We start from the raw sequence: 13866 nt of genomic DNA on the forward strand, positions 1-13866 counted from the left end.
ATTTACTTTATATTGGAAGATGATTTGAAAAATACCCATAAAAGAAAAAAATATTTCCAAGTCCTAGTGCATCATTTCTGTTAGTAATTTATTACCTATCATTTTTCGTTAAACCTTGGCCTAGTTCAGAAATCTTGAGTAGTAACTGGAAGTTTGAATTTCAACCTGGATTGCAGAATAGCTCTGGAGAGCTTAAGCAGGATAATTAAGCGCCAAAAAGAACTCACAGAAATGCTGTGTGATCTGTGATCACGTATGAGCGCTGGTCACTGATACCAAAGTCAGGGGTTTCTGGAAATCATGTCAGATTTTGTGGCTCTCTGAATGAAGTGGGCAACTAATGTAATGCTGAGTTTTGGGCCTTGGTATTAAAGTTCATTTATTAAGTGGACTAATTCCACCCAAGTTTCCTTTTGCCATTTAACATAAATCCTGAAGATCACAGCTTAGCACTCCTATTTTTTTTAAGCGCTAAAATTTTGTGAATATAAGTAAAATCAAACACCTCTCAGGGTTTTAATGCCATAGGTAAGGAGAGTGCTAAATCCTTGGCATTGAAAGCATCTTGCTTTTCTTCCTTTCATTGCCTAATGTTTACCTAATGTAACTGAATTTCAGTCAGCGCTAGTAGTAAGTTTCTGTAGAAGAATGTATTCTCAGTTTAGGTATAACTGTAGGGAAAAGCAAAGTACTCAAAAAACAGTGCAACTGACAAGAGAAATCATAGCATTTGTACTACTACATAGAGGGTGTGCTTCCTTCAGTTGAAGGGACATTTCCCAAAATGACCAACCAAATCATTTTAGTAACCTTTTAAACCAGTAGTGTCAACAGAGGATTCCATTAAAACTGGTCTTATGAAGACATTAACTGTGTTCAGATTTTCTTAGACTAGCGAGGTTCTATGTAGTATCTAAATCTTCTCATAATGAAATACAGTCATGAACTATGAAATAAACTCTGAAAATCGTTACTAGGTGCAAAGCCTTTATTAGGGCTGTTTTATACAAGCCTGGAAACGGTCTCTTCCCTGTGAAAAATATAGCTGTTTTACACTTAGGGCAACTTGTAAAACCTCATTTTTGGGGGACCGAATTGTCTCAATAAGTCATTTATTTCCAGTGAACCCCAGTCACGATAAATGGTCTAACCTCTGAACTTTATTAGTTGGCCGTTACCATCGCACTAATAGACAGTCTCCATTTTCCACAGAATAAAACTGTAATGACTGTTGATCATGTTCTAGTTCAATCTCTCTGCCCGGCATCTAAAATTAGACAAAGGGGTGGGGGTGATTAAGACAGATGTGGCGAAACCTCCCCCAACAAAGATGTATGGTTTCCATTTAGAATCGGACCATGTTTACGTATAGACATAGCTTAGTAGCAAGTCATACTGTGGGGAACTCGACTTTGTGTTTTGCTGGGCAACTTACTTTGGGACTTTCATAGGACAAGAGAAGTTCTGACACAGGAACTTTGAGAAGACGTGACAGCAAGCCTTTCACCTTTTGAATTGTCATGGATTCTGTCAAGGAAAAGAAGAACCATCAAGTTCTCTCAAAGGACAGGTACCTGTAAAACGAGCTCACGTGACGAGACCACAACTGTAATGACAGCTGTCACTGTCATTTCATACTATCAGTTTACCCAGGTAAATGATCAGGGAACGGCTCACGCACCACGTGGGCCACCAGATCACAGTGTCACCACTTAGGGGGTCGTTTGGGAGGCTGGGGGAAACGGAGCCGATGTTTGACCTAAGTGCCCTTTGATGATGAGTTTTCATACCATTTCAGCGGTGTTTAAATATTTCCTCCTTAACCTGAATAAACCAGAAATCATATTCTCAGCACAGAAGAATAAACGTGAGTGAAATCATTAACTTCTTAAACCTTTGTGATTACTTACTTAGTTACGAGTTACTGAGAGAACGCTGGCATGGGGCTCGGGCGCCATGAGGACACGTCCTCAGTCTCTCTGGCTTTAGTTTCCTCCTCTGTAAAGTGAGGTGTAGACTAATGATCCACAAGCCCCCTTCCAGCGCTCCCAGTCTGTAATCATTGTGGTTTATGTGTGTAATGCGATACATATACAGGGGACCACCAGGCATGGGAATGTGGCTTAATGAGGAAAAGCTTTGGTTTGTTCAGAAAGCACTATGGACTTCTCTCCAAAGATGGGTGTGGTAAATACTGGATGTCTGATTATGAGCAATACAGTTTCTTTGAGGCTTTAGCTGGAGGTACAGCAATACTGCGGTGTTCCTACAATGATCACATGTATTCAGACAAATATTTTTCTATCAAAAATAATTTTTGTAAAAGCTGTTTTTATGCAACTTGTGATAATAAATGTTATCTTTATTTTAGAATAAAAACTGGCCCTTTTCTTGTTTATGTATTGAATATAAACACTAAATAGACTACAGTGTCGATTAACATAATTTGCTCTTTTATTTGTGAATATACGATAGATAATCTTGTCCTTTCAAAAGATTTAGATGGACTGGCTTTCCTTGTGCAGAGGGTGGTTAGTGCTGGCTTAACTGTGACTGCTGAGTTTAGAGAATATAGGACTCAGATTTGGAATAGCTTGAAGCATAATTATGACATACAATTTATCTGGATTATTCGAATCTCTGCTAGTTCCACCTGAAGATGAATGAAACTCAGACCGTGAACACCGTGGGAGGTGGGGGAGGAGCCACCAGCCCTGGACGGCGCTCATTTGCGCTCTCCACAGTCCCTGACCCAGGGGGCTCTGCGGCTTCCGGGAAGCCCAGAAAAGGAAACTTAACACAGCCCTAGCAAGAACATTCTTGAGCACGTTCCCACAGGTTGATTTCACGTAAGAGAAGGAAAAATGCAAACGTCCAAAGCTAACTACTTTTAACAAAAAGTCCTGGTCCTCTCCCACTTGTCTGTCCCCATGCGTGCCCTTACTGACGGTAGTTAAGTCTGAAAACAGAATAATGAAGTGGGGACCACTCATTTTAATTCATCACTTCACAGGCATAGAAACTGGATTTCTAGTAAGCAAAAATGGAGCAATACTGGTAAATTGATACTAGATGATGGTTCTGGATCATAAAGATACTTCTGTGGGTACAACCAAAGCCTTCCATAAGCAATACCATGATAAGCTTGTTTTATTTGATAAAAATGAATTTAAAAAATCAATGTGAATTCACTGCATTGACAGGAAAACAGAAGGGTATTTCACTAGAGTCATTTACGGTAATAGATATTTTATTTCTTCTTCAGATCCTCACTGTGCTAAATTTAAGCTGTTTATATTTTAGTATTTAACTGTGAATCAAATTTAATCTTGAGATTCAGACTGTAATTTTTCTTTTGAGTGACAGTTTAATAAGGTAAGTGACATTGATCTAATTTGTTCACATAAAAGTATTTATTTTCCAAATAAAACAAAGTCAGTTCCAACAGCATCAAGGTTTAAAGTTCTGAAGTAGTTTTTTTTTTTTTTCAAAGAAAACCATTTCAAGTGTGTCCATTAAAACAGTGTCCAAGAGCTGTCTCTGCAGGGGCTGCTGACTGGTAAGGAATAGAAAGCACCCAAGCCCAGCGCCAGACCATCTCTGGCCAAGGAACGCCCGGAGCAGCAGTGTGAGAACTAACCAGCAGAGGGCCTGGCGGAGGCCCCGAAGGGCGGCCACTCCCATGCTACTGCCTCTGGCTGAAGAGGCAGCCACCACAAAGCTGTTCTCTAGATGAGCTGAAAGTTATGCGAGACTTGAACGTTCAGGGGGGAGTGATGTTGTTATTAGCATGGTGTTAGCATTTCAGAACGTAAAGGCTAGTGAAAACCTGTAAGCTGTAAAAGCCCACAACTTCAGAAATGAATGAAATGTTTTACTTCCAGCCACCTCGTGTTGAGGGCCAGCGATTCAGAAGCATGAGGAGAGGAGAGGAGAGAGACTCATTCTTACCTGGCAGTTGTTTCTCTATGACTTTCTGATCAGGTTGATTAGGCTGTTTTATCTTCAGTGCTTGAAAGAAAAAAGGAAAGAGACGAATTGAGCCCTGCTGTAGGAAGGATTTACATCACATGCACATTACCGGCCATGGCCAAAGGACGCAGCTCTTCATACAACTTGGCTCAAATCCCCCCTAAAGGAATAGGATGCTTATTGATGTTTAAAATTCCTTCTATTAATACTTCACTGAATTACTAACAACAACAAAAAAGAGCTGGACCAACATTCTACGGCTTTCCCGTTTCTCCTTAGGACTTCTTTCCTGACGGTTTATCTAGGTTTTCAAGCGTAAGAAAAGCCGCGAATTTCCAAATCACAATTCAGTTCACTACTCACATACTTCCCACATGTGCGACACTATTAAATGAGTTTAAAGAATGGGAATTGCTAACACGTTCAAAATCAGAATTTAGATATGCTTGAGGGTCATCACTTCTTTAAAAGTTGAACTACTCCTCTAGGGAGTTACTTAAACAGCCCCTAAAGGTCATCACCATTTCAGCAGCTAAGGACTCGAATACAAATAAGCGGTCTTTGAATGTGGGGTTCTTACTTAGTAGCTGGTTTTTGAGCAAAAATGGTTGTTGCACTTTGAGTTCCCCATCTTCAGGTGCACCATATTCTGTTTAAGGAGAAATGAAAAAGGATGAATGATAAACCAAAAGGCCACTGTAAGGGGAAAAAAATGTACAGGTTAAGTGTCAGCCTAGCCTTTTCCTTTCCCAGGATGAACCCAGCAGCAGCTGGAGGCAAACCTGGGATCTGCTTCCTTTCCCTCGGTTACTGGTTCAGTGAATTTTTTGGAGGGACGGACAGACGGCAACGGCTGCCAAGCCTGAAGCCCTTCTGGGCTTCCCGTCACTGATCCCCGGAGACAGAACTGCCGCGGAGTTTCACCTTGGGTCATAGCTCCCTTTCTTTCTGGGACCTGAGAGAAACTCCTCACGAACACCATCAGCAGGTTTCAGCCAGTTCGCGCAGTGCTGCTCTGGGTGCCCAGAACCACCGCAGCAAACCAGGCCCCCTGCCAGGAAAAGCAGCCTCTACATAAGGTGTGAGGAGAGCAGCCCCCTTCTCCTCCTCTCGCTTCTGCCAGGACCGCCAGGGACAAAATGTCTATAAATACCCTCCACGGGTCCGCTTTGTATTCTACATTCTTAGTGGGGAAATAGTGAGCCATACCTGCAGGGCTGCTTTAGAACCTGCCCTGCCCCCGAGTGATTTAGAATTCACCTCAAGTGGCCAGGAAATCGGGCCAGCTGATGGGAGTCATTTGAAAGCAGTTCCCATGGGCAGCTTCTCTTCCTTAAAAATAATGTTCCAGCCTGAAGTGTTTATGCAGTGAGCTTCTCATATTATTAAATATATGAAAAAGAAAATCGCATAGGAGTGAAATTTGGAAGAATAATGAAATCAAAACAAAATGGAAAGTACATCAGGGACAAAGAGTCCTGAAGTCAGAGCTTCAGTGTCCAAGGAGCCAGGCTGGAGTTCAAGAAGCACCCTGCACACCAAGGTGCCAGGACTGGTGAGCCCTCCGAACAGAGCACTCAGGAAAACTACACTCAGCTCTCATGAACATTAAAATTACCTGGGGAGCTTAAAAAGTACCAACACCTAGGTGCCCCATTAAATATTCTTCGTTTAAAAAATGCCAGGGTTGAGATAACCTGGAGGCCTTCCTGCCCTTCCTAAAGGAGGAAGTGGGGCCGGCCCACCTCCTGAAATCAAAAGTTCATTGAGTAAATGCTAAGATGAGAAGAACTTCTGTTTAAGAGCTACTTTTCCCTCCTCCTCCTGCTAAGAGATGCTGCAGAGTTATCTTCGCTGAAGACAACTCTTTAATTAATTATCTGCTCCCAACTAGCTGCTGGAGCCCCTACTGTCCATTTAGATGAGTATAAAAAAGCCCCAGTGGAGAAAAGCAACAACACTGAGGACCTCCTCTGACACCCAAAGGAAACTGTTGTCCTAGTGGACAGTCCCCACCCAGCCCTGTGAGGGCCCCGGTGTGCAGTACGTACTGAGGCAGAGTGACTGGTATCTAGGATGGGCTGCAAGAAATTCCTCACTTGGTCTGTTTTTGTCTGGATCTTGATGTCCACCAGCCTTTTTCCATTCATTTCCGAATGCTTTTCGGTAATCAAGCTCAGCCCCACGCCTTTCCTCTCGTTGAATCTATATGGATGTGAAATAAAAGCAGGTCTGTTAAAGCACTTTTCTAACGAGTGTCTCTTACACCCTGTCCTTTCTCCACCACCTACCCGTAGAGAATAATTAAACTGAAAGGGACAAGACAATATATTTCTACCTTTCCTTTTTAACATTAACAGAATCCAGGAGTTTCTTCAAAAAGAAAAGTGGATTTCAGTGTTATCCTTTTCTTCATGGGAGTGCCTGGACTATGACTGGCGCCCAAGGTCACAACCTGAGGTCCTCAGCCTGGAGGAGCTGACTTACTGAGAGAGTGAGTACCCGGTATTCCTCCCCTGCCTCAAATGACAAACACCGGGCCTGCCAGGGCAGCTGAGCAGCGGTTTTCCCTGCAGGCATCGGAGTGTACCGCCACCACCAACCGAGGAGCTGGGACAAACTACCATTGAGAGGAAATAATACTTACATTGGCAGGAAATGACACCTGATACCTTTGCGGTCTTCCACTGTAACTTCTCTTTACATTGGACCGTTTGGTTTCTAGTTTAAGAAACACCTCGTCAGGACAGCAGTACTCACCGCACACTTGTTCAGGGTCCTCAGCTGACCGATCCTGGCGATGATGAACTGCCGTGTGGTCTGTGCGTCTTTGCTGCTTTCAGTCAGGGGGTTTCTGGTGCAGGACAGCGCATGCAGACTCTGTAACTTATCCAGCTCATTGATAAACGACCACTGAAACCCAGCAAAAGAAAACATATGAAAATAAACATGTTTCAGGCTAATTTTTCAGATTATTTGCACTAGCAGCAGAAAAGCAACAAAAGTCCCCACTTCCACTGGAGGCATGGAATTTCACCATGCAGCAAGCACCCACGAGGAAGACCACATATTTTATAACTGTGCCGCGTAAACTGACAGACAGGCTGGTTAAGTGTGAATTAATCTAATTTCTTTCTTAATATTTTTGGGTTTGTGTGAAGAGTTTCACTCCAAGAAAGCATTTCTCTTTCAATTTAAAATATTCTTTAATAGCAGGAACCTACAAACCACATCATGAGAATGGAAATAAGTGATAATGTAAGTACATACATTCTGAAGAAGCTCTTACCTGTGATATGCGATTGTCATTTAGTACAAGGTATTGCAAGGAAGGAAACATTGATGTTTTGCACCCTAGAAGAAGGAGAATTAAGTTACACAGTAGAAGGGAAACAAAGCTGAAGTATGGGGGAGCCGGGGGAGGGGTTACTGAATAATCTCATATACCAATTCCAGCGTCTGGAAAATGTATAGAAGAAAGTCCAATGTCAGAAAGGATTAGTTGTTCTAATCTGAAATGTAAAAATGGTAAATTTGATTACGTAGGACAATATAAAATGCTATGGGCTATATCAACCCGACTAGATTTGTACATGTTTTCCTACACCCTAGGTTTTGATCCCATGAGAACTGCTTAGAGGCCTTGCAGTCCAACTTAGGGCATGCAAAGCGGACCCTCTGTGCTGCACCCTGATGGTCCTGCCGTCGTCAGACAATTTCCCGGGCCTCCTGCCGTGCCGGGTGCTCACTGGGTGTCAGAGAGCAAAGAGACACAGTCTTAATTGCCGAAGGTCAATGAATGAAGACCTCTGATATCAGCACCAGGGCCAAGTTATTCATTCTTCAGTGATCTAGTACAGACACAGACTACAACTGTATGTGGTTCACAAGAGAATTCTCTAAATGAATTCAAATAAAAATTTCCCGAAGGGAATTACTCAATTTGGGAATTCCATCATCATTATCATATTCCCACTGAGAAAGTATATATAGCATAGGAACCATTCACTAAAAATTTACTAAGAACTACTGTAATAGGCATTTTAGGAGCCGGTTACCTGGGCAGATATGCTATTAGAAACAGCTGGGTTTCATCAATTGATTGATTAGAAGAAAGGTCTAACAACTTGACCGTCTGTAGAACATCAGTCGGCCTGTATGGAAGATAAAATTTTTTCAACATAAATTTAATTTCTTAATTGTTTTCAAAGATACAGCCTTAAAATACCTGCATCTGGTGTTAAGGAGAGGTCAGGGGTGGGAGGCAAGTATATGATATGAGTATAAAAGGGCACCATAAAGGAGCCTAGTGGTGACGGGAGTGTTCTGTCTCTCGACTGGACCAGTGTCCTACTTGTGATTTTGACCATAGCTTTGCAAGACGTTACCAATCGGGAAACTGGGTGATGGGTACGTGTGATCTCTGGGTACTGTTTTTTATAACTGCACGTGAATCTGAAATCACCTCAAAATTAAAAGTTTAATTTTTAAAAAACTACATTTGCCTGTATAATAAACAGTAAATTTTCATTAATTTGAATCCTTTGAGAATTTGCTGTAAATTTGTCCATGTTTAAGTTTGTTTTACATACTAATTTAACGATACCAACACAAGAGGAAGATTAGGCAGCAACATATTTAATCTACTTAAGACAACAAGTTTTTTACACACAGTCATCCCTCAGAATCCATGGCAGATTAGTTCCAGGACCCCCGCGGACACCAAAACCTGAGGATGCTCAAGTCCCTTACACAAAGTGACACAGTATTTGCATATAACCTACACATATCCTCCATATATTTTAAATCATCTGTAGAGTACTTGTAACACCTAATACAATGTAAACAGTTCCAGTGCCCGGCGAATTCAAGCTTTGCTTTTAGGAACTTTCTGGAATTTTTTTTTCCCCCAAATATTTTCCATCTGTGGTTGGTTGGATCTGTGGATGCAGAACCTAGGGATATGGAGGGCTGTACTTTGGTACATTGACCTTGAAAAGATAATGCTAATTTAAAATCCATTATTTAATCCTTAGAGCATCTCCTGCAGAACCCCCACTTAGAAACAGAAGTTAAATACATTTATGTAAAACTAAAACAATTCATGGCTTCAAAAATATTTAATTCAAGGCTTTCACTCTGATGAGGTTTCCTCAATTAGAACCTCTTAGTGACGTTTGAATTGACATTCTAATTTGTGAAGGCAATGAATAATAAGCATTTCTCCAATTGTTATTTGCAAATCCTCCTAAAACTTAATGTTAGGTATAATTGAGATCATTTATTTATTCAGAGTGACTAAATGATATGCAGCTACTTGTCAGAAAGAATGATTATACCTCTTTACCCTTGAAGTTTGGAAAATCTATACTTTAATACATAAAAATGCTTTTGAACTAATAAAAAAAAAAGAATGACTCAATGGTGACTGATGCATTGACGTAAAACCCTGGTTACCTTTCTGAAATGACGATACTGTTGGACTCAAGGTACAGTTTCTCAAGGACAGGACACCTGGAGGCACAGCAAAGCACCTGGGGGGAAAGTCAAGGCAGGGTGACGCGGCCTCGCTGGTCATTCTCCCCATGTGCTTATCACTAGAACCTCCACACGGATGCAGTCTAGCTACTGTTGTAGATGTAAGTGCCTTGGGGACTTCCCTGGCAGTCCAGTGGTTAAGACTCCACGCTTACAGTGCCGGGGGAACAGGCTGGATCCCTATTCGGGGAACTAAGATCCTGCATGCCGCGCAGGGCGGCCAAAACATAGAACAAGATAAAAATTAAAAAGGAAAGAAAGAAATGCCTTTGGACGTTTTGTTACAGACTCTATCTCAGGCCAGGAGTGCCAGTGGACGGCTGATAAAACTACGGTGTTAAAGGGGCCACGCTTTAATGACACAGGAGCGCACACTTCGGGCGCCTGGAACCAACCAGGATGGGTATCGGCCCATCACTCAGGCATATCATGACCTGTACAAAATGGAACTGGAGATGGTGACCTAGCACGTTCTCATTGGATACAGTTTGTTTAAGCAACGGAAGGAAACATGAGACACCTTTCCTTACTTCTCCATACCAATCTGGGTTTATAAAGAATGTACTAATAGGACAGACTTTCTCAACAACTATTTCTACACTTGCTCACTGGACCTTTACTGCCATCTCCACCTCCAGAGTCTCTCCGTGCCCTTCCTTCCTGTTCTGGAGGGAGCAGCTCTCAAGGAAGGAGCCCTAGGAAGGACATCGGGCAGCTGTAGCCACGGACGGCCCAAGTGAAGGGCCACTTATCTCTTGGGGAGGTGCCCAGCTGGCACTTCACAGAGGAACAGCTTTGCTGGGATGTACTTATCTGCACTTGGTTTGAAAGTGGAGTGTTCTGGCTGTGTGACGTCAGTTAACCTCGGACAGAACTGAGTAGTACCAGATCTAAGTTCCAAAGGCTGCAGGGCCCAGGACCCACGAGTCCACTTTCGAACCCAGCTGTGTACATGAACAGCGGCTTCTAGGAGCCAAACTGCAAACAAGAAGAGGGTGTGAGAACCTTTCTGAGGCTCGGCCTCGGCCCTAAGAACACTCGGGAAACTCAGGCAGCTAAAAGCTCAATCCAGAGCTAACTCTTAAGGCTTTTCAAAGTTCAGCACGTACTTGGTGCAGACCACCAGGAGAGCCGCTGCTCAGGAGACACCAGAACTAATCAGAGGCACCAAGAGAAACAGGATGGATTCTGAGACACAAATTATACTATTAGGATTTTGTGACTCCTTTCTGTAAAGGCCATTTAAAGAACCCTGTTATCTGGATAATAGGATGATTAAAATGAAGCCACCGTTTGGCTTTAATTCCCCATTAAACCAAGAATTTACAACTGTTTATTACTGGGTAACAAACCAAAGAAATATGTTTACCTCCGTCCATGTGATTCCTATCCGGTTAAGGACTAAAACCTTCAGTGCAGAAAATGTTCCAGTTGGAGATGGTGAACCGGAGGGAAAGTTTAGTTTGTTTTCACTGTGTAGAAGAAGAGGCAGGATGAGCTTATGGCAATAGAGGAGGCCCAACTGGGACAGTCACTGAAAGCAGTAGTTTGGAATTTGATATGAGGAGTCTGGTTTGTTTCAACCTTAAAATGCAATTATACTAAACACAAAGTGAGTCAAGACTGTCTAATTTTTAATAGTTACAAGATACAACTTGGTATCTGACATGCAGAGATGTGTTTATGGGGTTAGGGCCACGGTGAGGCTGCTGATTTCCTGAAACACAAGGCTCAGGCACTGATTTGTGAGGTCAGCTTCTGGCTTCACAAGCTGCGGCTCTGGACACTAAAATTCAGTCCCTCTCTCAAGAGTCTTACTGACGTGCTAGGTTGTGGGCTAGAGTTCTGCTTCTAAACAGAGCCTGCTAACAGGATGGATGAAATAAATTACTGCCCTAAAGTTCTCTCAAGATCCTAATCTCAGAAGGCACCCCAACTTGACAGTCACTGTGAATGAAGACACCATTAAAGTCCTTATTTCCAGAAAAGGTGACACCATGGGTCGAAGTACACTCTTTGCTGTCTTTGTAAGGATAACTAATTTAGGCCTGTCCATCTGCTCCACTGAACCTGCCTGAGCCAGGAGCAACTCACCTGTACGTGTAAAGTTGGCTCAGGTGTGAAAGGGGGTCCCCGGCCAGGCCCTTGGAAAGTTAGATTCTGAGATTAAAACTAATCAGATACTCAAGAAGGCCTGGAAAATTGTGACATTAGTTAAATACAGAGCTCAGTGAAAATTCCTTGTCAGAACTGAATTAAGCAGCACCCCAATGAAATGACTCATTCCTAAAGCAGTTAAGTGCTGGAAGGTTAATCACGTCTCCTTCTGTCCACTTAAATATCAGGGTCCCCAGACGGGCCATCTTCTACGGTCAGGCCTATAAGAAACACGAAGACCTTCCAGCTCAGTGTAGTAAGCCCCCCGCCCCGCTGCCTGCATCAAAAGTAAAACACGTTACCTATTAGTGAATCACCTCAGGTGACCATTTGAAAAACTAGAATCATCAAAGAATACTAAGGAATAAGTTAAACTTAGATAAATTAACTTAAATAAATTCAACTAAGCCGTCCTCCCCACCTCTTTCCCACAGAGAGGCCGACAGTTAGGCAACCGCGTGTTCATACCTGAGATTAAGGACTTCCAGGTGCTTGAGCTGATCAGCAATATCTACGACTTCATCCCATGATGACAACAGGTTTTTTGACAAATCTATGCTTCTAACATCTAAATGTACAGGTTAAGAAACAGTAATATGGAAAGAGTCATAAAAGACAGGATAGTAATTACCTCAATTCTGGAACGTGGGATTGTTCCCTTTTCACTTTATACCTTCTGTTCTGCTGGAAGTTTTTTCATGAGCACATCTTACTTTCCCCCATTTTAATCATCCAGCTGTTCATGCAGAAACTAAAAAGTTCACTGTCCCATGCTGCAAACTTGAGACAGACGCAGACAATCAAATGCATGAGAACCAAATGTCATTAATGCTAAACCATTCTAGCATTATCCAACAAAAAGAGAAAAACCAACAGTGATGGTAACTGTGATCATCGAGCACCTCAGGTGCGCCCAGGGGCCCTGCCCTTGGCACTGAGGAGCCCCTGCAGCCTCACGCCAAGCACGTGCATCTCCTGGGGGGCACCGCTGAGCTCTGTGCTGCAGGAGTCCCCAAGTAAGGAGAGGCCCCTCCGGGGGCCAAGAGGGGTTACCTTGGACACATGTTCAAAAGTGCTAAGAAAGGCCTGCAATTCAGAGGGTCTCCTGTGGGTTGGATGGAGTGAGTGTGATACCCACCGTCCCCGGTACAGGAATCCAGAGGGGGTAAACCGGCAGAACAGAACGAGAAAGGCACCTGATGCCAGGGGGGAGTGGTGGCAGTGCCATCAAGAGGCCAAACCCCTGGGCAAGAGACAGAAAGAAGCTTGGAGCAGGAATGGACCAGCTCAAGGAGAATCTCACATGCTACTCTGATACGTGTAGAAGCTGTTCAGTTCATTCCTCTATTCTGCAAATAATGGTTGGGGGCCAGATGTCCAGCGGTGAACACGCCGATCAGTAAAAGCACGTGCATCTCTGGCGTGCCAGATACAGACACGTATCAGAGTACCAGCGCTGGGGCCTGCAGCAAAGGGGGTGTGTGAGGAATTTATACACGTTGCTCACGGAAGACCACCTTCTCTATAAGGTGATATGTGAGCAGAGAACTAAAGGAAATGAGGGAATGCCACCCGGAGAAGAGCGCCAGGGCAGAAGGGGTGACAAAAGCAAAGGCCCGGAGGTCGGAACAGGTTTGGCCTACGGCCAGGACGGCAACCTCCCGTGTGCCCGGGCAGACGGGCTGGGGGTCTGGAAGGGAGGTCCCCGAGGCTCCGGGGGCCAGGCCGATCACAGAGGGCCTTGCAGGACTTTAGTGAGTCTGCCTGAAAGGGGAGCTGCTGGTGCGAGCGGAGCTAGGCCTTTAAGAGGTCACTCTGCTGCTGTGCTAAAGCACAGACTGCAGGGAAACGGAGGCGTGCAGGAGGAGGAGGCGCGGGTTCCTGAGCGAGCCGGGCTCAGGCCAGGCTGGCGCTAGAGGGGTGGGGAAGTCGGGTTCGGTGTCCCAGCAGGAAAGCGGAGCTGCTGGCACTTGCCGCTGGATTCAGATGAGAGAGGTGAGAAAAAAGGAAGAGTTAAATTACCTCCAAGGTTTTTGGCCAGTGCCACTGGAACTTCCCTTTACCGAGACAGCAAAGACTACAGATGAGCAGGTTTCAGGGGACTTAACGTCCCGACGTGTTCAATTCGAGATGACCAAGAGACACCCAAACAGAGGTATCAGATACACAGCAGACAGGCAAGTCTGGGAGGGGACGGTC

The 13866-nt window shown here is 43.8% G+C and overlaps 2 protein-coding genes across 7 annotated transcripts in view; one reads left to right on the forward strand and one right to left on the reverse strand.

Moving 5' to 3' along the window:
- Positions 1-2445, forward strand: part of B3GALNT2 (beta-1,3-N-acetylgalactosaminyltransferase 2) — a 52905-nt gene extending 50460 nt beyond the window's left edge. For both annotated transcript variants that reach the window (XM_067025684.1, XM_067025685.1), the window contains one exon: positions 1452-2445. The gene's annotated coding sequence lies outside the window, so the exon portion shown is untranslated. The remainder of the gene's footprint in view (positions 1-1451) is intronic.
- Positions 1-13866, reverse strand: part of TBCE (tubulin folding cofactor E) — a 124053-nt gene that overhangs the window by 956 nt on the left and 109231 nt on the right. For 4 of the 5 annotated variants that reach the window (XM_067025682.1, XM_059054620.2, XM_059054621.2 and 1 more), the window contains 12 exons: positions 12136-12235; positions 10880-10982; positions 9430-9506; positions 8031-8126; positions 7420-7484; positions 7262-7326; positions 6733-6885; positions 6024-6177; positions 4553-4621; positions 3952-4011; positions 1436-1527; positions 971-1267 (listed from right to left, as the gene is read on the reverse strand). In XM_067025682.1, the coding sequence (XP_066881783.1) occupies positions 1175-1267; positions 1436-1527; positions 3952-4011; positions 4553-4621; positions 6024-6177; positions 6733-6885; positions 7262-7326; positions 7420-7484; positions 8031-8126; positions 9430-9506; positions 10880-10982; positions 12136-12235 (1127 nt within the window). In that variant the 3' untranslated portion in view covers positions 971-1174. Of the gene's footprint in view, positions 1-970; positions 1268-1435; positions 1528-3951; positions 4012-4552; positions 4622-6023; positions 6178-6732; positions 6886-7261; positions 7327-7419; positions 7485-8030; positions 8127-9429; positions 9507-10879; positions 10983-12135; positions 12236-13866 lie in introns of those variants that run through there. The other variant, XM_067025681.1, reaches the window with a different exon arrangement.

The sequence above is a fragment of the Kogia breviceps genome, chromosome 2 (genome assembly GCF_026419965.1).
Source record: "Kogia breviceps isolate mKogBre1 chromosome 2, mKogBre1 haplotype 1, whole genome shotgun sequence".
Taxonomy (NCBI): Eukaryota; Metazoa; Chordata; class Mammalia; order Artiodactyla; family Physeteridae; genus Kogia; species Kogia breviceps.